Here is a 24,101-nt window from a genome sequence, read left to right as displayed (position 1 = left end):
GATTGGCTGTATTCACGAGTGTTAAAAAAGTGTGTTTTTGTCTGTCAATGCCTTCTTTGCATTCCAATTATTTGCTAAATACATGATAATCAATGACAGATTGTTACAACGAAGTTACTTTACCTGTTTCATTGTACATAATAACTAAGTACACTAGAACATTCACTCGCCATGTGTATGCACCTTATAGGTAGGGTATACTCTACCATAAAGGACTGTGCCAAATTTTTTAAATTTTAGTTTGACTTGAAGAGGAACGAAAGCCCGTAGTGGTGCTTATCTTATAAACATCACTGCGAACGTCATAAAAGATTCTTTCTTCGAGTGAAGAGTCGGCAAAGAGATAGCTATTGTACATTAAGAGCTGAAAAAACAAAACATTGGCTTATTTTAGCGCTCATTTAAATCGAAATCCCCACACGTGTACAAGCCATGCTTTATTAAACATCACGACCTCTTTTTGCACTCACTTTAAATAAAACTACAAGCAGGTTTACGTGCCATGCTTACTAAAAATTGTGACGAAGTTGGCGCAAGAGCATTACATGTATGCACGGCTTCAAATAGCGTCTGTTAAAAACCTTACGTAAAAACAAATTTTCGTACTTGCATGCTTCTTTTAGCTTCTCGTAATCCTTCGTCATTTCCACGTTCGGAATGATGGTGTCAGTTATGATTTTTTCACACTGAGACAAAACGCTCTCAAATTCACTGGTGTTGCAGGCTTTCGCTGAAAACAATTTATAAAATATTCGTGGGACAACGAAGGCCCAAAAAAAGACCCTCAAATTGATGTGCAATCAAATGTGGCACAGCATACTTACGAGAAAACGTGCAGAGCCACTCGTACTTCGTGTACATCCCAGAAGTTAATTCATTCAAGTTATCCACGTCGGGAGCGCTCACAGTGGGGCATAAAGATCTGCTGCCTTGTAGAATACATATCTGATATTCACGTACATGCCTGAAAACGTTAAGATTGTGAGATAAGGAAATAAGAGCTTAAGACGAAAACAGAAAAACTACACCAGCAGTAGTCTGAGGCGTAGCCACAGCATCAATACACTAGAAAATCTCGGCACAAATGACACTAATAAAATATCTCGCAAGCTTACTTGCACAATATTTCTGCCACTTGAACATTGGCTAGTCGGTCCAGATAAGGAATAACATCAACGTCAAGAGCCTGCGTGCACTCGTGAATGTTCTTTTCCAAATTTGCACTGGTGCAGTTGCCAGCTGGAAGTGAGAGGGATGTTTCATGAATGAAGTTTTTCCTTTGTGCGTGTGTTTACGTTCGTGCGTGCATGTGCATATGCGCGTGACTTCAGTACTTACATCCAGTTATGCAAGTCCAGTTGTACATCTCCACTGCTCTTGTGGCGTCCTGAAGTAGTTTAACCGCGGTGAGTGCTTTGTCCGAACAGAAGCCATTGTGGACCTCTTTAACACAGTCTTCGTATTGATGCAGGCCTCTACAATGCATGTGACAAAACAATTATTCAATAGAGAGAGAGAATAAGCATAAAATAAATGCAGGGAGATTAATCAGGGCTGGAACAATTAAGGAACACTACCAAACTTAACGAGCAACTGAATGAACTTACTTGCACGCTTTGTCAAGCTTGACGTCGGCAGAAGCGTTTACTGTGTAAGGTTTCACTCCTGTTTCAAGTAGCGAGTCGCATTTCTTCAAGGCAAACTTGAGCGTTTCGTTTGTACACCCTGAAATTTCGATGGATCACAATACTTCCCTACAAAACTACTCCAAGAATCTCCTTTTCTATAACAAAAAAAAAAGCTTTAGCATGGCATAAACCGTAGCTATTTTGATTAAAAATCTACAAATGTCAAAACATGAGTATAATTCAAAGAAAGCCATGTTGATTAAGACCCGTAGAAAAAAGCTAGCTGCACTTCTCTAAAGCAAAGGTTTTTATCTCAAAAGCCTGTAAAGTTCAATCTGCTCAGTGACACTGTAAACGTACTCGGCGTACTCGGCTGAAAAAATATACACCGAACAATTTAGTGGAGATATGGATATGATGCTCACTCACCTTCATAGCTACAAGTCCAGTTGTAAGAATTAAATACCTCCTGCGTGAGTTCTGACATGTTTATTGCCGAGTATATGCCTTCAACCGGACACGCAGTGTTCATTTCATTGACACATGCTTGATACGCATGTACGCCCCTGAAAATGCCAAATCGAGATATTGAAAATTGCCGCTATGGAAAACAGGCTGACTAAAAGCGTTTTATGTGCCTTTGGACAGTGACGAGAATTTTCATTGTATTTTTAAGTTAGGTGTGACTTGAATAAAAAAAGTTTTTAAAAAGTCACGCCGGCACTTAACACTAGAACAGTAGTAGCACAACTTCTTTCTGTACGCACACCGCCACCACAATTGTTATTCTTATCATCCTCTTTCCCCAGAAACAGAAAGAAGTAGGGGGGTTGATCTCCCACTTGCAGAGTAGCGTTTTTACTTGATTTGTAATAGTGCATCTTTCACCATCCTTTCACGAAAAAAATAGGAACATAACGTTTTGCTTTTAAAGATGAGCGGCTAGCAGTCGGTAGCCTAGCTTTGCTTCTCGGTGGACCCCTCAACCATGACGCGAAGAAAAGAACACATGTAACAGTCACACTGACCGTTTAAAGCGGTCCTAGAATACCTACTACAAGTACACACTTGCGAAATACCAATTATGACAATTTTTTTTTATTTTGAGAGTGAGCGAAGTACCCACTACGCGTCGGTAAGGCAAGGCGTGAACGTACTTGCTGCTCACTTTATTGATGCTTTTGATGATGAGCACCACCATTAAATATGTCCGAGTGCTTTGTAATGAGTGGACCCTTAAACTGATGTCTCTACGCTTCTGCCGCGCAAGATTACACGCATTAGGGAGACTCCTAGCGTTACATGACATTTGTACAAGGTTCTGATAAAGGGGTGGGGTGGGGTGGGGGAGCAGTTTTAAGCAACGTCATGGCTCTGTGGTAGAATACTTTCCACTTTAAAAGCCTGCCCTCGATCCCCGCATGAGCCAAAGTTTCTTTTCTTATTTATTTATTTGCATCTATCTCAAAATTTCGCTCCCGGACAACGCTGATTTTTCGCCCACAGCCCACGAAGTCAACGCCGGAATCCCCGTGGCACAACGTTTTTAACGCTATTGCGTTAATAAATGTTAAATGGCCGATTTTACTCTACACGCGTTCTGCAGAACCACAAGGGTGACATAAAAAGAAAGGTATTTATTGAAATAGCAATACAATCTTTCAATTTTTATCTGTCAGTTAATTTCGTCCACACTTTACATCAGCAAGTACATCTACCGAGAGTGAATCGAAGTGTATGAAACATGTTCTGCAACTTTGTAGCAGTCTTGTTATTTGCATCATCGTTCGCAGTGAGCTACAACTCTACAAACAACTTCGGGACGCTGTCATAATTTTTGACCAGGAGCACACCTGAAGGGTCCCAAAAGTATAGCTTGAGTGGGCCAGTTGTTATTGTATTTGGGGCTTAAACCACGGATATTATTCGCTGCTAATATAGGCGCGATTGTTAATACTCAGTAACCTAGGAAATTATGTTGTCCCTCCCATTCCTAGCAAGTGTAAAGTGGCCTTTAAAAAAACAAACGTGGTTGATTCCTTTCTTTAGGAATTGGTATAACATGAAAGTGAAACGTATCCTCGCAGAGGTATTTGAACATTCATAGTACATTGTTTCGCCACAAGGACGGAGTGAACTATGCTGCACTAACAAACTGAAATGTCACACAAAGAACGGCAAGCAGCTTGAATCTTGCAGCGCACCCCTAAAGCAGAAAGCACACATGAAATGATCATACACAGAACAAGCCCGGGCAAACAGCTGTCACAATTTTTACTTCGCGTGTGAGCAGCGGGCTCCTTTCGTAAACGCAGCCACGGCAGCGGGTAATTTGACGTTCGCACTCTCTTTAACATTTGTAACTTCAAAGCAAACTTGCGGTGGACGCACAAGAGGCACAAAGCCAACGAATACCGAAATATGTGCACGTGCGCGAGTGAGCCACCCCGCTAGAGAACATCTATACGCACTTTGTCCACGCCATAGGAAGGCGCGCACACAGAGCCGCGTGGGGGGGGGGGGGGGCACGATGACGACCTATCTAAAAGCTCTATTATATATACTCCGACGTTTCCACCACGCATGCGTGCCGGCGTTCGTTTCTTCACGTCACGGCGGCGATGCCGCCAGGCGCAGATCTGCCTGCCCTGGCCTGCCATATACTCACAGGTGCGCACCGCGCTAAGTTTCCTTGATGCATGCGCGTTTGAGCACGCCCGGCGTCCCTTTGTCACGAAGAGAGGCAGACGCAGTGCTGTCTGAGCAACGTCATCATCAACATCATCACCACCACCGCCATCGTAATCGTCATCAGCCTGACTGCACCCACTGCAGGGCAAAGGCCTTTCTCATGATCCCCCAATCAACTAAATTTTGTGCTTTCCGTTCCCACGTTATACCTGTGAACTTTTTAATCTCATCGGCCCACCTAACTTTTTGTCTCCCCTTCGTGCGTTTGCTTTCGCTGGGAATTCAGTCAGTTACCCTTAATGACCAGCGATTATCCTGCCTACGAGCTACGTGCCAAGCCCATGTCCATTTCTTCTTCTTGATTTCGACTATGATATATCCTTAACCCTGGTTTGTTGCGTGACCAACTCTGCTCTCTTCTTGTTGCTTAAGGTTACACCTATAATTTCGGTTTCCATCGCTCGCTGCGTCGTTTTCAATTTAAGCTGAACCCTCTTTGTAAGCCTCCAGGTTTATGCTTCGTTCCTAAGTGCCGGCAAGATGAAGCTGGTATATACTCTCCTCTTGAGGGCTAGTCGCAGATTACCATTCATGGTTTGAGAATGCTTGCCGAATGTGATTCACCCCATCTTTATTCTTCCAGTTATTTCACTCTCATGGTTCGGCACCGTGGTTACTACCTTTCATAAGTAGACATATTCCTTTGAACTTCCAGCGTCTCTCCACCTATTGCAATGTGTTTTTGCCGAGACTGTTGCACATAAATTTAGTTTTGTGCACATTTATTTTTAGACCTACTTTTCTGCTTTCTGTGTCCAGTCCTGTAATCATCTGTAATTTGTCACTGTAATTTGTCCCCTGAGTTACTCATGCAATGTTATCAGTGAATCGCAGGTTGCTAAGATACTCTCCATTAACTCTTATCCCTAACTTTTCCTCATCTAGGGTCCTGAAAACCTCCTAAAAAGACACGGTGAATACTATTGGAAAGGTTGTGTCTCCCGGCCTTACACCCTTCTTTATTGGGATTCTGTCGTTTTCTTTATGGAGAACTATGGTGGCTGTGGATTCACTGTAGATTTTTTCCAGCATGTTTAGGTAGGGTGCTTCGATGCCACGATTCCATAGTGCCTGTATTACTGCTGATGTCTCAACCGAGTCAAACGCCTGCTCGTAATCTATGAAGGCTATGTATGGGAGTTGGTTGTATTCCGCGCATTTCTCTATCACCTGTTTGATAGTATGAATATGGTCTATTGTGTAGTAGCATGTACGAAATCCTGCTTGGTCTTTAATTCGCCTTAGTTCGCCTTAATTCCATTAGCTAGTATTTTTGTGAATAATTTGAACAGAACGGACAGCAACCTGATCGGCCTGTAACTTTTCTAGTCCTGGACGTCTCCTTTCTTATAGAATAATATGATGTTGGTGTTCTTCTAAAGTTATGGTACTCTTCCCGTCAAGAGACACTTCGTATGACCAGTTTTTCTAACACAATTTCTTCGCCATCTTTCAAGAGGTCCGTTGTTACCTTATACGCACCAGCGGCTTTGCCTCTTAGCATTCATTTTAGGGCTTTCCTTACTTCCTCTGCCGTTACTCTGTCTTTACTGGTAGGATGTCAAATTCCTCTGGACTAATATTGCTTCTCACTATATTGTCCTGGTTGTTTCGGCTTCTGTAGAACTCCTCCGCCATCTTGACTATCCTATCCATATTGGTTATGACATTGCCTTTCTTGTTCCTTAATTCATACATCTGATTTTTGTCTATGCACAAGTTTAAATTTGCAACTTTTAGGCTCCTGCCGCTTTTCCCAACCTGCTAAATTCTCTCCATACTATACCGTCTGACGTCGGCTACCTTACGTCTACTAATTAACTTCGAAAGCTCCACCAGTTCTACTTTGCCGGTTGCATTTGAGGTTTTCATGATTTGTCGTCTTTCAATGAGATTTTTTTGTCTCCTGAGATAGCTTGCCAGTGTCCTGTCAAGTTTCTTTACCTCCGACTTCCTTTTACACTCATTTATGATACTAGTAAGATAATCGCTCATTGTGTCAACGCTCGTTTAGTGCCTCAAATCTATTCTCGTTACCTCGTTTAGTGCCTCAAATCTATTCTGAAGCGAAACTCTGAATTTCTGTACTTTCGCTTTCACAGCTAGTTCATTAATTGGCTTCTTGCGTATTAGCTTTTGTCTGATTTTTAAAAATCTCGGTGAATATGAGTTGTTACCATTCTATAATCACTGCATCGAGTCTTGCCAACTATTTCTACATCCTGTACAATGCTTCAGCGTGCACACAGAATGAAGTCTATTTCATTTTTTAGTTTCACCATTAGGACTTCGCCACGTCCACTTATGGTTGGCCTATTTTTTGACGAAGGTATAGAAAATCCGGTAACTTCGTCGGCCCGAAATGCAGCATGTCACATTTCGCGCCAGCTTCCGCCGCGCCGCGCCGCGCCGCCTGACGCTAGTCGTGCCGGTCGCCGACTATAGAAGGCTCGAGTTATGCTAGCGTAGCGTCGCTACGCCCAGCGTGCACGTGCGTCGACGTTACGTCGGAGTAAATTAGGCCCTTTAGAGGGCGCGCCCGTCTCGCCATCTCGCTACTGATTACCGAAGCGCGCTGTAGTATTAGAGCTTTGAGGACCCCCAGCGTCACATGGTGTATATAAATGAGTCGCTGTTAACATGTTAGATAAGGGTCGCTTTGCGGTGTAGTGGTTAGCGTCGCACGCTGAGGAGTGCGAGGTCACTGGTTCGATGCCCCGCTGCGGAACTATTTTTTTCTTTCTTTGCAATCTGATAGCAAATCAATTTTACAACGTCATATCCCGGAGCCATGGTGGACCCCGGCATAGAACTTTATCATGGTGTTCGAGCAGGTCCCATTGTTCACTCAGTTGCTGGACCATACACTGAACATGCGCAATGCCAAAAAAAAAACAAACTATTGCTACAATATTGTTGCTGCAGTTACACGACTATATTAGTGTTAGTAACGTGCATTTACATGCATAACGCGGGAAAAATAAAACGTTAATGTAGGCCTACACGTAGTAAAGTGAAATCAAATGTTTTTTGCATAATGAGCATCCGTACTTGCATGCTTGGCGAAGTTTGTTGAGTTCCAATGGCTCCTTGATGTTTGGTGACACAATTGTGGTTATTAAAGTCGAACAGTTCTCCAAGTACTCTTCTCGACAAACTTTCCCTAAAATAGACAATCGCCATCAATGGTCTGCTTTGAAAGCACCGAATTATGGCGCATACCCCACCTTGTGTTTCGCAAGTCCAAGAGTAGGCCGAAAAGGAGCCGTTTGTTACGGCCTGCAAGAGTTTCGCGTCATTGGTGCCGTCTTCGCAGTACCGGAAACCTTGCTGCAGCACACAAGACTGATAATCGTGGTGTCCCTTGCACGCCGTCTTCAGCTGGCTCCACGTCGCTCCTTTCTTCGCGTACGGCAAAACTAAATTGGTCAGTAAAGCTGTGCAGTTGACGATCTGCGCCGAAATGAAATCTTCCATGCATGAAACAGCTGAAATAAAAAAGCAGACCAGTTTTTACTCTTGTGTGCGCATTGCGGAAAATAAATATATGCTGCGGCACGCACCTTTTATCTCGCATGTCCAGTTATACATGCTATACTTATTCTGGGTCAGCTCGTTCAGAGACGTTACAGTTAGGGACTCGTTGTCCTTACACAGGTTAGATAATGTGTTTCCCAAACAGTCTTGGTACTTTCTTGTGTACCTAGGAAAAAATGAGCATACGGGTGTTTAAAAAAAATCACAGTAGAAGCTGTAACACCATTCACACTCTGCTATTCGATTGGCAGGAAAATAAACGAAATACTACTCTCGGGCAGTTAATTAAAGGGAGGCTAACAACAAGTATACTGCAAGCCTGTTTACTAAGACTGCCGGTGGATATTCATGGTTTTATCGTACAAGTACAAGGTGATGGACACAAGAGCCTGTAACACACTTGGTGGTGCCTGGCGCATTTAATTAGCTGCACGTGGTTTTTACCCTATATTGATCGCTGGACCGAGCATCGGATATAAGCCAAGCGTGAGGGAAAGAAGTGTTTACGACAACCACGTAAAACACAGATATTTTAACAAACAATCAAAGGAGGCGTGCCACGTCACCTAACACGAAGTTGACGGCATCCTCCCCACCTTTTCGTTATTGCTACCAGTGACATTTTTAGTAGCCGGAATCACAAATGCAGCTCCAGAACCGACAGCAAACGAAGCGTAGATAATGGTTCAATAACAAGTGATTCCCCACCCACACTATCGCCATACTTCTCTAGTTCATGTTCGACATTTTTAAAGAAGTTCCACTCCCAGGAACTACTGTATTCTTTAATTTTGTTATCCTGTGGCCCTACTCTGTCGCACGCATATGTCAGGCACGCGCGGGTACAGTATGCATGACGTTTCCCCGGAGCTGATGAGCAGCATTTGACTTAATAAACATGCTTGCGCATCAACCAATGATATGGCTTCACCCATGATACCGAGCAGCGCACCGCTGTGTTTTCGGTACTGCCAAGCATGGGTCTCAGTGCCAAATCCTAAATTGTGGTCGAGTGAGCCTTGTTGACGAAGTTGTGTTGTCGCCATGAATAGGTGGTCGCGGCGGCCACAGGGACCTGAACACCGGTACCAACCCATGGTGTGAAGCCCACAATGCTCCTTACAGGATAATAAGGTGTTTTCTTTTAATTACAGGACGATTACATTCACATCACCAGCTGTCTGACAAAAAAAAATGTTCGTTGGCTTGCTTATACGTTATATAGTCACTTCCAAGTAACAGCTTAACTGACTTGACTTGCAAACATGACACCAATGACGAAACTGGTTATCTCGCTAGAACACGTAATTTCTTAGAAGTCCACTAAGAGGCGTACCTTGGCATTGTTAAGTGCATTACCGTATACTACGACAGTGAACGTCAGGGAATAAGCTCATAAAATACTGCTTACGTGCATGCGGTCCTTAGCTGGCCAGCATCCGAAACGTTCTGAATGTTCGGCACGACGTAAGCTTCAACAAGTTTATGGCATAGCTGAAACTGCTGCTGAAGCTCTTCTTCCGTGCACTGTGGACCTAAGTATAGCAATGAAAAAAAATAAAAAAGACCAAGTGAAACACCCAGGTAATGACAGGTGCTCACTATTTTTTTAGATATGTGCAGGCATTCTCACGACAAGTACACGAAGGCTATTGCAGCAGAGAACACGTGAGATAATTGTCAAACTCCACATTCCTGTGTTGCGCAGTGCTGCCGGCCAGGAGTCTAATAATATAAGCTCAGAAGGATTAGCCTATCGAAGGTTTATTTCGGCGATAGTCTGCTATCATGCAGTTGTCAACTTGAAGGGTCAATGTCATGAACAAACAGCATTGGTCACTGCTTCTCCCAGTGGAGGGCAGCAAACCAGACGCGCGTCTGGTTGACCTTTTTGTCTTTCATTTCTTCCTTTCCTCCTCCTCCTACTGTCTTACGTTCACATCAACCTTTTAGTTGATGGCAAAGTCTTACGCCATCAAGAATACGAGTTATGACTCATACAGTAAGCCAAACTTATGCGTGTTTTATTTTATCGATTTGTCGTGTAATGGAATAGTCGTATCCAAAGAGAAATCAGTTCAATATGCAGTACGAAACTAATTAGTCTAACAAAACACGTTGTGGGGCTAGTTAGTGATACAGTCTTACTTTAAAAAAATTGTAGCTCTACATTTGACATGAAGTACATGACAGCACCCGTACAGTCATGTACTTCTCTTTTTGTCCCTGTCAAATGTAGCACTACAATTTTCAAGTGAGTAATTAAGCTAAATATCGATGGAACAAAAATGGTCTCTACTTTGAATTCTATTGAAAAAATTAAGGGTCCCAAAACCAGGAAACACTACATATTACACACAACAAAAATACTGTGACTCATGTAGTGCAGATCACGATGCTTGCTGGCACGAGTGGATCACATCATTCCTGAAAACGTATTATTCAAGCAACTAAAGCACCTAATGAGGCATAAAATAACCGCAAAATAATAATATGACCAATGCGATGCTAACTGTCACTCAGATTTAGGACAAATAGATGTCTCATTTACAAGACCCCGCCGCGGTGGTCTAGTGGCTAAGGTACTCGGCTGCTGACCCGCAGGGCGCGGGTTCGAATCCCGGCTGCGGCGGCTGCATTTCCGATGGAGGCGGAAATGTTGTAGGCCCGTGTGCTCAGATTTGGGTGCACGTTAAAGAACCCCAGGTGGTCTAAATTTCCGGAGCCCTCCACTACGGCGTCTCTCATAATCATATAGTGGTTTTGGGACGTTAAACCCCACATATCAATCAATCATCATGTCTCATTTACAAGAGAAAAAACAAACATTTGCTCCCAGAAATTTCATCCCACACATCCTCCACGTGTCGGAAAGACCAGTGATACAAAAAAGAAAAACAGTCCCACAACAATTTTTTTTTGCTCATTCGCCTTACCCTGCGCCTTACTGCAGTATGCTCCACGGATTCACTGCTGGCCATTAAATTTTCGAACGATAAGTGGCGGGCTTGCTGCAGCAGGGTGGCAATATACCATGCTGTAATAATACTACAGTCGTTCTACTTCATTTTAATCGTTTTCACTCTCAGCGCACCATCTTCATATTGGTTTCGGGTGTCATATTGCGTACAAAGTCTTGGTTGAAATCGGACGAAATGGCACACACAAGGGCCACGATATTTGCCCTGAAAGCGGACTCCTGCTGTTATCTTGAATCTTTCCCGCGCTGTTTTTAATGTGGTATGCGGGTTATTTGTATGTTATACAGCAGGCAAAGTTGCAAATATACCAACTACATTCTTTCGGGGCTACATTTCCCGGTCACTTAATGTAAGTGGACTTTTTTTCGGATCTGATAAATTATGCACAGGGAGTCACCGGCGGAGGGAGTAGCTCAAGTTGTCCACTGCCACACACAGTTGCTCACGAACTAATCGTACAGGTATCAAATGGTCCGTAACCTGTCCCGCTGCTGGTATCAATAATTTTTTTTCTCACACAGAACAGTATATGCACACTTCAAGCCTTATTTTTTTATATTTGAGAAGCACGGACTGCTGGGTGAGTTGGTAATTCATCCGAACTGTTATGTTATGTTACTTTAACACAATATTTTATTGCAATAGCAATTATATGGGCACTCTCGGCTGTATTTCACCGCCGTCGTCAGCGTCGATGTCATACATGGTACATGTATAAGTATCTATATATAGGAAAACGCAAGAAAGAAAAAAACACACGAAAAAGACTGCAGTGCGCGGAATCGAACGTGAGGCCTCCGCATCGTGAATGTGAGGCGTGAACTACTGAGCCACTGAGGGGTACCTCCTTCAACTTTTAAACGGCAAGCCATTTATATCTACCATTTGTCACTATTGGCGGGCATCTCGGTGTGTGTGTGTGTGGGGGGGGGGGGGGTAATATCGTTTTTTTAGTATTATCAGCAAGATGGTGCAATGAGCGTGTGGCGGCTCTCCTCTTTCACTCGTACTTTGGCCTGCTGATAGGAGGGCATTGACGATCTCTCGCGCGCCCTTATCTCCCGGTGGGGAGGATCGTACGTCTTGGCTGGCCTGAGGCTTGCACTGGAACGATTCATTAGTAGTTATGGGGCGCACAAAGGTCACTGCAATCGTTGCAAAGCCTTTGTTTGCGAAAAGAACGCACTTTTCAGACACGACGAAGTAACAATGGAGACACACACCTATTCGCGTTCATCTCTATCTGTGAGTACGTTTTGTGCGTCCTTTGTGTGTAAGAAAGGCGGGCATGTTTTGATCTGCTTGCCATTCTGCGCGTGACCTTCCAATTTGTTTCTGTCGCGTTCATTGCTTCGCCCTTGCGGCAAACCCGGGACTTTTTTTATGTTACTTTAACACATTAGGATCGTGGCCTTACTGGAGACTGCTTAACACGAGAAGTGTGCCTCGTGACATAAGTGAAACACATCTCACTTTACTCGTTCAAGCAAAACGTTGACAACGTTTGGTAAACTGCTTTCGACTCTTTATGCAAGATAAGTTTATTTTCAACTCCCTCTCGAAATTTACCGGTGCGTTATCATTCAGTGCAACACCTACTCGAACACGTGCCTTTGATATGTCTATGTAGGAAAAGCATATGTATTGTAGATTACGCAAGCCTTCTTGAGAAGCCGCAGCTTGTGTAATTAAAAATCAATAGAAAACATTGCTGGTTTGTTTTGTTGTGGATTGAACTGTTATTATTGTTGTATTAGAAGCTAACATTGTATTTACAGAACAAAGTTTGCATTATGTGGCTTTTCTTCAAAACTCCTCTCTATAATGCGTCTGATCCTGATGATAATTCAAGTAAATAAACAATTACACAGCGGGCTGTCCTCGTATTGCTTATGGCTACTGCTGCGACAGCTCATGAGTGCAATGAAATTTCCAAGCAGTCTGTCACTTTTATGCTTGGATGTTTCAATTATCACCATGCCAGGTATAAAGTACCGCAAGCAAATGTGGTTGACGACGCCACCGTGAACTCGCACATTAAACCCCGTGACGTCATAGATCAGGACAACGTTTAGTAGAGCTATCGCAGTTCTTAATCGGTAAAAATAGGCACATTCTCTCATGATGGGGCTAGAGACTCAACAGACAAAGCTTCAGGAAATTTGGATGAGAAAATGTCGACAAAATGCAAAATATACACTTTCATGAGATCACGTGCAAATATTTCGGCGCAGAATTTAAAATGAAACTTTGACCTCCATTTTTTCCTTTGTTATTAAACATATAATAATGAATATAACGTAATTACAGTTTTAAGAGTAGAATTTATCAGTCCAAACTGATTCATTGCTTCACTTTAGTGTCCTATTAGGGTAAGACATTTGTGATGATGATATGCAAGGTTTAACGTCCCAAAACCACCGTATGACTATGAGAGACGCCGTAGCGGAGGGTTCCGGAAATTTCGACCCCCTGGGGTTCTTTAACGTGCATCCAAATCTGAGCACATGGGCCTACAACATTCCAGCCTCCATCAGAATTGCAGCCGCCGCAGCCCGGATTCAATCCCGTGGCCTGCGGGTGCACAGCCGAGTACCTTAGCCACTAGACCACCGTGGCGGGGCTTGTGTCGGTGTGTTTACGATGTCTAGCCAAATATTTTTAAAGACTTACATCCTTGTGACTGGTGCAAATAAGAAAATGAGATCTTCATTTCAGTTATTAGCGATATCTGTAACATCGTGTCAATCGTATCTCCCATTGATCTGGCCGTATGGATCCTTAGCTTAACTTACTCTTGAAATCACAAGTCCAGTTGTACATGCCATAGACACCATCCGTGAAAGTTTCCAGAAGCCTATCATTCCTTTTGTATTCCTCTGGGCATGTTGCTACCAGTTTTGTTAAAACGCAGTCTTGATACTCATGCACAGCTCTGAAAAAAAAGGTATAAAACAAGCAGACAGCAGTTCACGTGCAATCACACTGCGTTTACGAATATTTAAGACTCAAGCCTTGTTATCTGGCGGCAGACATATCTATGTACCGTAAGGCATAACATCGCGACATAGACCATTGGTGAGAATAACTAACACCATAGTATTAAAAAAGATACAACTTCACAGCATGCTTGAGAAAGACTGAAGCTAACTCTCGTCGAATGAACCATATTTTGTGTGCAAGCATAAATCAATGAAAATTTCGCAACTGGTACTGTCTACACTGTTTTAAAAATAACTATATATACTAGTGCTGTAAAATATTTTAAGGATATGAAAGAAAAAAATAGCAACTATAGAACATGACAGTGCATCAATAACTTTCACAGAATAAGACTGCTGAGCTAGTGGGTACGTATTTCTTTTAAAAAAGACTGGGCGTGAAAACACGTACACACAAGAAGGAAGTCAGGACTCCATAAATGCCTACTAACAACAGAGGGCGCGCACAAAGGCGTAAAAGAAAGAAGGCATGACAAACGTCTCTGCGCATGCCCATGCAATTGGCGGACCTATCAATCTGGTACACGTGGGGGTCTCCGCGAAAGACAACTGCTCAGATATTGGATTTAATCTTTATACAAAATAATCGACGGTTGGATCACGCATGCACTACCACTGTCATCATTATGCCATGCCTTAATAATCATACACGTTTCTTCATTCCCATTTTATAGAAAATCTAAACAATAAAGCGCTATACACACGGACTATTGAGGTTTGCCTGGTAAATTTTTCCAGTGCTGTGCAATCCGAAACAGGTACTGTATACACCGCATCAGTGCGTCGCCTTCAACGGGGCATGTTTTGTTGTGTGAATGCACTGCATTAGATATTTATGATTTATTAGGCTCCTTCATCCTGGCTTGGCAAGAACGGTTCCGTTCAAACCGATTTCACAATAACAGGGTTCTTGCACATTAATGTTGTCCTACTTTACTTAGGTGAGAATGGCTAACGAAGATTCCTAACTAGAAAGATGATGTGCATCCGCAATATATTTCACACTATACAGAGGAAACGTATGCTGTTGTTCTCAGTTGAACTGCTGTCTGTAACATTCACTCGATCATCTGTTATACTGTAAAATTCCGAGCAAGCACCCCCACCCACACTTCTGCGGTGAAAGATTATCAGGCAGAGTAGGCCCTTACTCGGTCGCAGATCAAACATTAAGATGGTGCCTGAAGACCCCCTAAGAACAAAAAAAAAATGCAAACTAGAGCCTGCACTGAAATTCTTTATTCAATACACAAGCATTCACTGTTTTTATGCACCCTCGTAAGGCAAAGAAAAATCATGAATAAAACATTGGAAACGATAATGGAAAGGAGAGAAGGGCGGTGGGGGGGGGGGGGGGGGGGAGGGCTTCTTTGGTCACTGGCGCGTATTTCGAATCTCCCGAATGTGCGTGCTAGGGATTTTACAGTCTGTAAAACTAAAATACAACTCACGTGCATGCAATCATCAAGCTGCTGTAGTTTGCGGCTGAGGACGCTTTCGCGTGCGGAATTACCACCTTTGCGACGTATGCCTCGAAGCATGTCTTGGCCTTTTCTTGAAACGTTTCTTTGGAGCAGGATGGAAGATCTGAGAAGACAATGAATGAGCGGTTTCAGTTGTAGATCACATCTGAAAATGCCACATCGTAGGCGGACGCACCTTTTGTGGCATCACAGGTCCAGTTGTACGCGTTGTAATACTCAGCAGCCGACTGTTTGATGGCATCAATAACAGATGGCCCTTCCTCCGAGCACATCAGTGCACTCTGGCTGGATACGCATTCTTGGTAGTATCGAAGGTACCTTAAAGGTAATTTTCTGAATGAGTCTACGTTTTCATTTGGAGTTATTTTTCGGTAAACATGAGGATGCATTACTTACTTGCAAGCTACTTTCAGCTTTGACGCATCGGACTTATTCGCCGATGCTGGCACAACAATCGTTGTCATTATTCCTTTGCACTCCTTCAGCATTCCCTCGACGGCTGTCTTCGTACATGTTTTTACTATGGAGAAGATCATAATGATAAGAAAAGTTCAAGGTGTGTTCTTAGAAGCACACGCATAACTTCGTAGCAGAACACGCGCAAAAAAGATAGTTTTGCTTTTATGCTTTAATTTAGACACATTGGCACTAGTTTTCTTTAGGTGCATAGGAGCGTCGATAAAAACGATGAACCGACCTTCACTGGCATCTGCCTTGCACACTTCCTCATAGAACTTGTACTTTTCTCCAACGTCAATCATCTCTGGCATGGAAAGAGTTTTTGGAGTTTTGCCGCAGATCTCGGTGAATTCTTGGTTGATGCAGGTTGTGTAATAATGGAGATACCTGAGAATAAACGCAAAATCAACATAGTTTGTTATAAGAGAAACTGAAGCACGATTTTTTACGGGTCATTTCTGACGAGAAAAAAAACGTGTTTTAGAGAGTTTTGACATGACCATCTCAGCGTGCAAACTAAGCGGTTATTCCGAAAAAAATAAACATTTTTAATAATTTACTGTGACCGAACGAGATGTGTTCTTTGAACGAGTGGTTAAAGCGAAATGATTTCGGCACGGCATCTTTGCTGTGGCGAAGAAAAAATTGTTCTCCGATTTCTGTCTTCCGAAAAGGCTGATAATTGCTCACGCGGCTCATTCATACACAAGCACATATCCCCCTGTATAAATTTAGCCTTACTGTTATCTTTTATTTGAAATAATAATCTTTTTTTTGCACAAAAATAAGTGCAAAATAATTTAGTATCTTTCAGAAGTTCTCATACGTACACAAAATAGTGGCAAGGAAAAAACAGAAAAAAAGCTTTAGTTTCAACGATCCACACAGTGACATAAAATACACTATTTCTTCCGGATAAGCTGTACCTGCAAGTTGTTGCTCGATCACCGGTCCCGTTTTTGATCTCAAGATGCTTGTCCAAATAGCGAAGAAATCCTTTGCACTCCGCAAAATGCTCGGTCAGGCGCTTCGTATCACAAGTATCTGAAAAGGGAGAAGAAGGTAAGTACGCGGTATTCTCTCCTACAGCACTGCACAGACACCACATTGTTTACCTGGTGCTTCTGAGAACTTGCATGTCCAATTGTACTTGGCAGGTATATCGATGGCAAAGTGTTGCAGCGATTTAGAACTGGACAGAACTTCCTTTTCGCCACAATGGTCTTTAATAGCGTCTTGAAGACATTGGCCGTAGTACCCAACACCTCTGTTATGAATAAGCCAGCCCAATTAGTTGTTATAAGCTCTCGCTAGTCTTTCGAGTTCATGAAACTAAGTGTCTATTACGTACTTGCACGCTTCGGACATCTCTGTGCTGACAGCATTCGGGTAAGCATTCGGCTTAATTATCGCCGTGACAATGCCAAGGCAAACGTCGAAGCTTTCCGCAGTTATATTGCACGTAGCTTCTGCAACAATAAATATGATTAGCATCGTGGCCAGCACTTAAGCAACAATTCAAAAAATGTACCTTAAAAGAGCGTATGATTGGGCGTGTTGATAATTCATGTCTCACATTTTTGCTCACAAAGAAAACAAGAACGAATAATGACCTGGGCACAGCGCTGAGTGAAGGAAAATAAAGTATTTGTTGGAACTTAGAAGTTAGTGCTGTATTCCCGTCGTTTTTCGTCTTTGTTCTGTTGTGTGCTAAAAACTGAGATTCGCAAACATCGTTGGCTTGAAGAGCTACCATGTACTGGAAATACTTACCCTGTTCTTTAGTGCAGACAGTTTCGTATTGCTTGACGTACAAAGAAATTTCGCTGGTGTTGTCGTATAGCTTCACAAAAGATGCATTAGTACATTCTTGAAATACGGAATCAAGGCAAGTCTTGTATGCTTCAAGACCACTGCACGTTTAAAAATAACAGGCTTGCATCATTGAAAAAAAAACAAAGATCAAAGAGACAAAGTGCTTAGAGAAGGCTTACTGGCATGCAAAACGTCGGTGAGTTTTGAGTCTCGCGAAGGGGATTAGTTGGTACTTCAAGATGCCAAAACATTCCTGTGCATCTCGTAAAAGTCTCTCCTTCGAGCAAGGTACAGCTTCAGGACCCACGGTCGAGGAACCGTTTTCTGCGGAAAATGGCAGCGTATTGCATGTTTTCTTTTCAGGATTCACTTCAAGTGAATATAACATTTAGGAAAATGAGGAAGTAATCCGTCTTACTGTTTCCTTCACAGACCCACTTGTGCTCCCACAGAAGGTTCCCTGATGCCTCGTTTATTGCGGACATGTTTAGATTGCCTTCTAAGGGGCATAACTTTTCTCCTTCGTCAACTACACAACGTTCATATTCCTTGTATGACCTAAACGAACGAAAGCATGTATAAGTATGGCCATATTTTTACATCATGACATGGTCAGGCAGCATTCCGCGTAGGGTCTAGTGAGAGCTTTAAAGCAATTTGTAAATTGATCGCCCATTCAAGAAACTTGTTGTAGAACAAAATAAAATCAAAATTAGCCAAAATTTATAACTATAAACCACAATTATTCTGTACACGTAACAAAAAAGATGAACAAGGCTTGTTCAGCCATTTTACCACAGGCTCTGGAACATCACGTACTCGCAATTTTGGTTTGTAGCTAACCGAGGATGCCACAATTCCTACTTAAAATACAGCAACTTAACAGCACTTCTGGTGGAGCTACGATACGAACGAGAGCGGGCCACCCGCGTGGCCATGAGGACTAAAGCACGCGTGGAATCTCGCTAGTGTCCCAATTATTTTAAACGAAATTTGCCTTTTACGGCAGACGTTTTACCTAATTTGTTGCTGAGAGACATCTAAAAAATATAATACATCTGTTCTGTGACCAATAAGAGCTATTTTCAGGAGCATTAGGAGGAATATTGACTGTTCTAATGCGCAATATAAGGTATACCAAAAACAATTAAACTAGTTATTTGATTTGAATTGTAAATATTGATTCATTTGTAGAGCCACCTCATCAATTCTTCACCAAGAAAAGTGGTATGTAACCTCGAATCGACACTTTCTTGTCTATTTGTTGCAATGAAATATCAAAGAATAACGCTGGAAAGGTGGTGTGAACACAGTTTTCCAGCATATTTAAAGTTATCGCGAAAACTGTGTAGCAAACACAGCAACCTTGATTAGTAGCCGATACTTATTTTTCACCTTCTAGCGTGGTGTAGTCTAGCATTATACCGCAAAACGTCATTTTAATAGACGGACAAAGAGGACAGGAGTAGTTAGCAGCCGGACAGTTCAATTCCAAGACGCTTATGTGAGGAAGCTTACAATCCTTGCTTGTAATTGTTTCACAACTAAATTAACAGAAATGAAATGACATGCTCCAGGCTCAGCATGTGACTCACCGGCAGGCACTAGCCAGTCCTTCAGCGTCATTGCTCTCTTTAAGCTTCGCAAAACTCTCCGGCTTGGTCAATTTCTCAAAGCAACTACTAACGTGCGGTTGCATGCTAGCGTAATCGCAAGCCGTCACTGAAAAAACAAAAGACAATTGATGAATGATGAGGATGAAGCGTGCTAGTGTTCTTCAAGTGCCTCTGCTGTAAGCGTTTTTTATGCATCTTTGTGAATGTGAATAATAGTTTCACTAGGAGACGAATAACACAATAATTTGATTAGTAGACGAATATCTCGTTAACCTTATGCAGTTGCGTAATTTTCCCCTAAATTGAGAAAATGATTAGTGGAGGAGCCTTATCCCGAATGTATTTACTCTAAATGCGGTCTAACACTGTGTTTCCGTAGTTTAAAAATATGCAGCTGCCCCAGAAAGCATTGAAATATGACTTCTGGTAATGTAGCACATGTAAAATATTCGTTGGTGATTCATGTCCCGAAATTTCGATAAAATTATGAGACACGTTGTAGTGGAGGGCTTTTTGAAAATTTCGACCACTTGGGGTTTTCTAAGGTGCAACTATATGCAGGGTGTTTCGAAAAACGTGTCCTATATTGTCTAACCATCAGCAAAAGACGCCATCTGCTCGCTGTCTTCACAGTTGCTTTTTTTGTGGCGGCAGGCATCTAAAAAGCGTTGAAGATATCATTTCGTACAGTACTTGCGAAATAAATAATCAACTTTTTTAATTAGTGGAGTTAGGCAGTCAAGTCTAATGGCAGAATTGAAGACCCCAAAGCGAAGAACCGATGGCCATTTGAGATTTCGGAAAAACGGCCTTTAGTAATAACTACGTATAATAAAATTCTCTTAATTTCTGCGGTGAAACCGAAACCAAAGGACCAAAAAGCGCCACAAGCTGATGACTACAATGATGTCACTGTGTGAAAAACGGCGGTGACACGGCTGCCGTTATTCCCTGTTCGTTAACGTATGTGCATCATGCGTGCTTTGAATGTAAGCGCAGCCCATACACCCACACAACGAAATTGGTTGCTGGTTCATATAACAACGCTCCCTCATTTCAGTTGTGCTCTTTCGCATTTCGGTCTCGGTTTCACTGCAGACTTGAGGGGGGGGGGAATCTCATTATTTGCAGTTATTACTAGAGGCCGCATTTCCGAAATCTCAAAGCGGCAATCAGTTATTCGCATAAAAAGGAGTTAAATTCACGAGTTATACTTGATTGCCTACTTCCACTAATTAAAACGTTAATTACTTTAGGTTCCTAATTAGTTACAGATGCCATATTCCACCCTCTTAAGATGCCAGAAACTGTGGAGACAGCGAGTAAACAGTGCCTTTTCCTGATTTTTTTAGAATATTGGACACATTTCTAGAAACGCCCTGTATATGTATATATCGAAGTACATGGGCCTCCAGTATTTTGTCTCCATGAAAATGCGACCATTGCGACCTCGACAGATTTCAGCGCGTGTATTCGAGCAGCGTTACGAAAAAGTTACCTAGCTGTTAATAATAAATGAATTGGCTCATTCTCCAAAAAAGATATAATGGGTATAGGCTGAAGCGGCGCACGAAGCTGCAAATCGAAATAAGCAAAACTGTACGACTTGCCTTTGCTAGAACACACCCAGTTGTACTTGTCCAGCAATATTTTCGTCAGGTTTTGTATCTTTCTACTGATGCTCAACGTGATGCTTGGACAAGTTTTAGCATGAGAGCTGGCGGCACACTTTTCGTAATACCTCAGGTATCTAAAGCAGAAGAGGAGAAGAAAACGGGTGAATATAGAGAAATCACGGTTAGTCATTGCTCTCTGCACATTCACCAAAAAGTGGCCCCGTTAGTTTCACGACTCGAAAGCAATCTTTGTAGGCTGATAGGTCAGCGCACACGCGATTTTACCAACCACGTACGCCACCATTTAGTATTGAGCTGTCATTATCTCTAGAGCAAACTATTGGTCAAAGCTATCTTTAGGGGTGCGCGAATAATGAATTCTAGAAGCGGATCGAATAATAATACACGAAATTGAATTCGAATACAAATGGAATACTCTTTGAGTAGTTTTTGTATTGTAAGATAGCCATTTTTAAAACTCCACAAAATTACATAAAAAATATTCACCAGATTTCAGATACACACACACACGCACAAACATTACGGTTATGTTTAACCGACTCGAAATACTTTAATTATGAGAACTGAGGTAAGCTCCTATATGGCAATGACTACAGTAGTCAATTGTCGCCTGCATTTATTTGAAATTGAAAAAGAAGCAATCTTGAACCAGACATCACGAATACAGCCAACGCTGTTATCAAACAGAAAAACATGTCGCAACATGAACCTCGGCACCGAAAGCGTGTTAACATCAGTGTTGAAAGCTGTATCTGCAACATCTATTAAAAGCATGACACTCGCTTCTAATTTTATGCCGATGTTAAAGAATGGGGTCAGACACAGAGCCCTTGCGTGTATTGCGTGTTGATGGTAATAAGGAAATAAGCTCAGAAGGCAAAGGCACAACCAAATTCACAAATCTTGGTCATCGCTTGTTGGAATGCACTTTCTCTTTCTCTCTCTTTCTCTCTACGGTGGACTGCATCAATTAGCCAAACTGCAAAGCGAAAACATGAAGCCATACGTAGAGAAGCATTTGCTGTGCGAAATCATCTTCGTTATTTTTTAGTATAATCGAATGTGTTCATTTTTTGTCTTGTTTGGAATAGTAACATCCCCAAAATTATCAAGTAAAATGGGCATTTTCCCAAACGCCGTGTGCAAGGACACAATGTCTGCATCTGTTTTGCAGAATTTCAAAGGTGCAATTCAACCGTGAGCCTGGTCGTCACTTTATAAGCTAGCTAGCTGATGCAATCGTGTCTACCTGCGAACTACAGAAACGTCACAGGCAAATAACTGTCACGGAATTAGTCGTGTGCAGTAGTACGATGCTGAAGAAAAACATTGATTAAACGCGGTGGCCTCCTCGATCATGAAATAGGGTTGGTCGTCACTTTATAAGCTAGCTAGCTGATGCAATCGTGTCTACCTGCGAACTACAGAAACGTCACAGGCAAATAACTGTCACGGAATTAGTCGTGTGCAGTAGTACGATGCTGAAGAAAAACATTGATTAAACGCGGTGGCCTCCTCGATCATGAAATAGGGTTAAGCAATGCCCGAGATATCAGCCTTTGCATCAACTGAACCAAAGTACAATGGAAATATTTATTTTGCAGTCAAGGATATTTACTAGCAATCTTCATTTGAGCCCAGTCATGTGTCCATAAATGTGCACCTTAGTGGCAAGCGAGGTTGCGCTTTAATTATTTCACATTTGTCTCTTTTTGTGTTTAGTGCAAGAAGCCGTAACTCAAGCCTGCTTCCGTTCAGATCGTCGTCGATTAGGCACTTCTGGTTGCAATTGGCAGTGCAACCTCAGTGTCTAATCGATGACGATCTGAACGAAACTGCCAACAAGCAAAGTTGTTACAACACCTGCTGGATTGAAACCAACGTGCGCCGGGGACATTTCTATGCATGCTTAAGTAACTTGACAGACATCGACTTCTGAAATAGTTTCTAACCTTGGAAACTACATTTATCTCCTGTGTGCGCCAGCACGTAGAATAGCTAGTGAAAAAGAAAAGTATTACGTGACCGTACTTGCACGCTTGTCTCAAATTTCCCACGTTGTTATCGTTATTGGACATTGGCATGACGACGCTGGTTATCATGCTGGTGCACTGTATCATGTTTTCCAAAAGGGCCTCCTCTGTGCACGTAGACGCTGCATGTAAAACGATGCATTGTTAAGTGTACATCGTTGGCATTATTATGTATAGTCTTTCCCCCTCAATTTTTCGACTCACCTTCCGTTTCTTGACCTGCGCAGATCTTGTTGAATACGGCTACAGGTTGAAAAAACTCCTTTGCTTCTTCCACTATGGTGGAAACGGAGGATGTGCTGCACGAGTCTGATACCTCTTCGTTGACGCAGGCTTCATAGTAATTCGCAGCCCTGGCATAAACAGTGGTATTTTATTAAATTGTCAAAATGTCCAAACTGTCGTGTATGCGAGCACTAGATGACAAATGAGGGCTTGTAAAGAATAATTTTTGTTGTTGTCAGAAACAGCTAAAATGGCACTACACAAAGAAGACAAGCCGGCTTAAGAAAGAAACCCTCTGTGTGTGGACATTCGATACAGAGAGCATAAGGGTTTGTCACACGTGTTCAATTCATGTATCATTTTTATTATTCTCCCTGCTTGAACTAGGTGTCAGTAGTGTTTGTTAAATAAATTTATTTATTTATTTATTTATTTATTTATTTATTTATTTATTTATTATACCCTCAAGGCCATGGGCATTGAAGAGGGGAGTGGGAGTAACAAGATGTACAAAACATAGAAAAAACAGAGCATGTGTTTAAATAGAAAAAAACATAGATTATCCTGATTATACAATATTAGCCTATGCTTGATAAAACAGGTGATTAACGCGTATGGAAACAACATCGGCGGGAAGGTGGTTCCACTCTCGGGATGTTTTTGGAATGAAAGACTCAGCAAAATATTTAGTGTTAGATGAAACAACTCCAACTTTATGATTATGGTCAATTCGACATGATATGTACTGAGGTTGTGAAAGCAGTTCAGCATGGAGAGAAGCATGGTAATAAACCTTGTGAAATAAAGTTGGGCGAAAAATGCGACGTCGTGAAGCTAAAGATGGGAGGTCAATACTACTTTTCATTGCCGTTACACTTGCCGTTCTATTGTAATTTGATAGAATGAAACGGGCTGAATTATTCTTAACAAGTT

General features: G+C 42.2%; 2 protein-coding genes across 2 annotated transcripts in view; both read right to left on the bottom strand.

The window, feature by feature from the left end:
• The window catches only part of LOC119176808 (uncharacterized), a 78,812-nt gene extending 59,440 nt beyond the window's left edge, over nt 1-19,372 (bottom strand). The window contains exons 1-22 of the mRNA XM_075877534.1: nt 19,253-19,372; nt 18,076-18,215; nt 17,837-17,981; nt 17,616-17,755; nt 17,194-17,311; nt 16,958-17,109; nt 16,769-16,886; nt 16,081-16,229; nt 15,780-15,903; nt 15,559-15,701; nt 15,351-15,486; nt 13,693-13,832; nt 9,328-9,451; nt 7,943-8,082; nt 7,607-7,867; nt 7,431-7,542; nt 2,058-2,194; nt 1,608-1,725; nt 1,339-1,475; nt 1,116-1,239; nt 825-964; nt 607-730 (exon numbers count right to left, since the gene is read on the bottom strand). Of these exons, the coding sequence (XP_075733649.1) occupies nt 607-730; nt 825-964; nt 1,116-1,239; nt 1,339-1,475; nt 1,608-1,725; nt 2,058-2,194; nt 7,431-7,542; nt 7,607-7,867; nt 7,943-8,082; nt 9,328-9,451; nt 13,693-13,832; nt 15,351-15,486; nt 15,559-15,701; nt 15,780-15,903; nt 16,081-16,229; nt 16,769-16,886; nt 16,958-17,109; nt 17,194-17,311; nt 17,616-17,755; nt 17,837-17,981; nt 18,076-18,215; nt 19,253-19,356 (3,026 nt within the window). The 5' untranslated portion in view covers nt 19,357-19,372. The remainder of the gene's footprint in view (nt 1-606; nt 731-824; nt 965-1,115; nt 1,240-1,338; nt 1,476-1,607; nt 1,726-2,057; nt 2,195-7,430; nt 7,543-7,606; nt 7,868-7,942; nt 8,083-9,327; nt 9,452-13,692; nt 13,833-15,350; nt 15,487-15,558; nt 15,702-15,779; nt 15,904-16,080; nt 16,230-16,768; nt 16,887-16,957; nt 17,110-17,193; nt 17,312-17,615; nt 17,756-17,836; nt 17,982-18,075; nt 18,216-19,252) is intronic.
• A 491-nt stretch (nt 19,373-19,863) lies between these two features.
• Nucleotides 19,864-24,101, bottom strand: part of LOC142775098 (uncharacterized) — a 28,869-nt gene continuing 24,631 nt past the window's right edge. The window contains exons 45-48 of the mRNA XM_075876423.1: nt 23,148-23,296; nt 22,942-23,065; nt 20,884-21,023; nt 19,864-19,931 (exon numbers count right to left, since the gene is read on the bottom strand). Of these exons, the coding sequence (XP_075732538.1) occupies nt 19,864-19,931; nt 20,884-21,023; nt 22,942-23,065; nt 23,148-23,296 (481 nt within the window). The remainder of the gene's footprint in view (nt 19,932-20,883; nt 21,024-22,941; nt 23,066-23,147; nt 23,297-24,101) is intronic.

The sequence above is a fragment of the Rhipicephalus microplus genome, chromosome X, assembly GCF_043290135.1.
Source record: "Rhipicephalus microplus isolate Deutch F79 chromosome X, USDA_Rmic, whole genome shotgun sequence".
NCBI classification, from domain to species: domain Eukaryota; kingdom Metazoa; phylum Arthropoda; class Arachnida; order Ixodida; family Ixodidae; genus Rhipicephalus; species Rhipicephalus microplus.
Note: the sequence above shows the minus strand (reverse complement) of the source record. Positions and strands in the feature narration are given on the sequence as shown.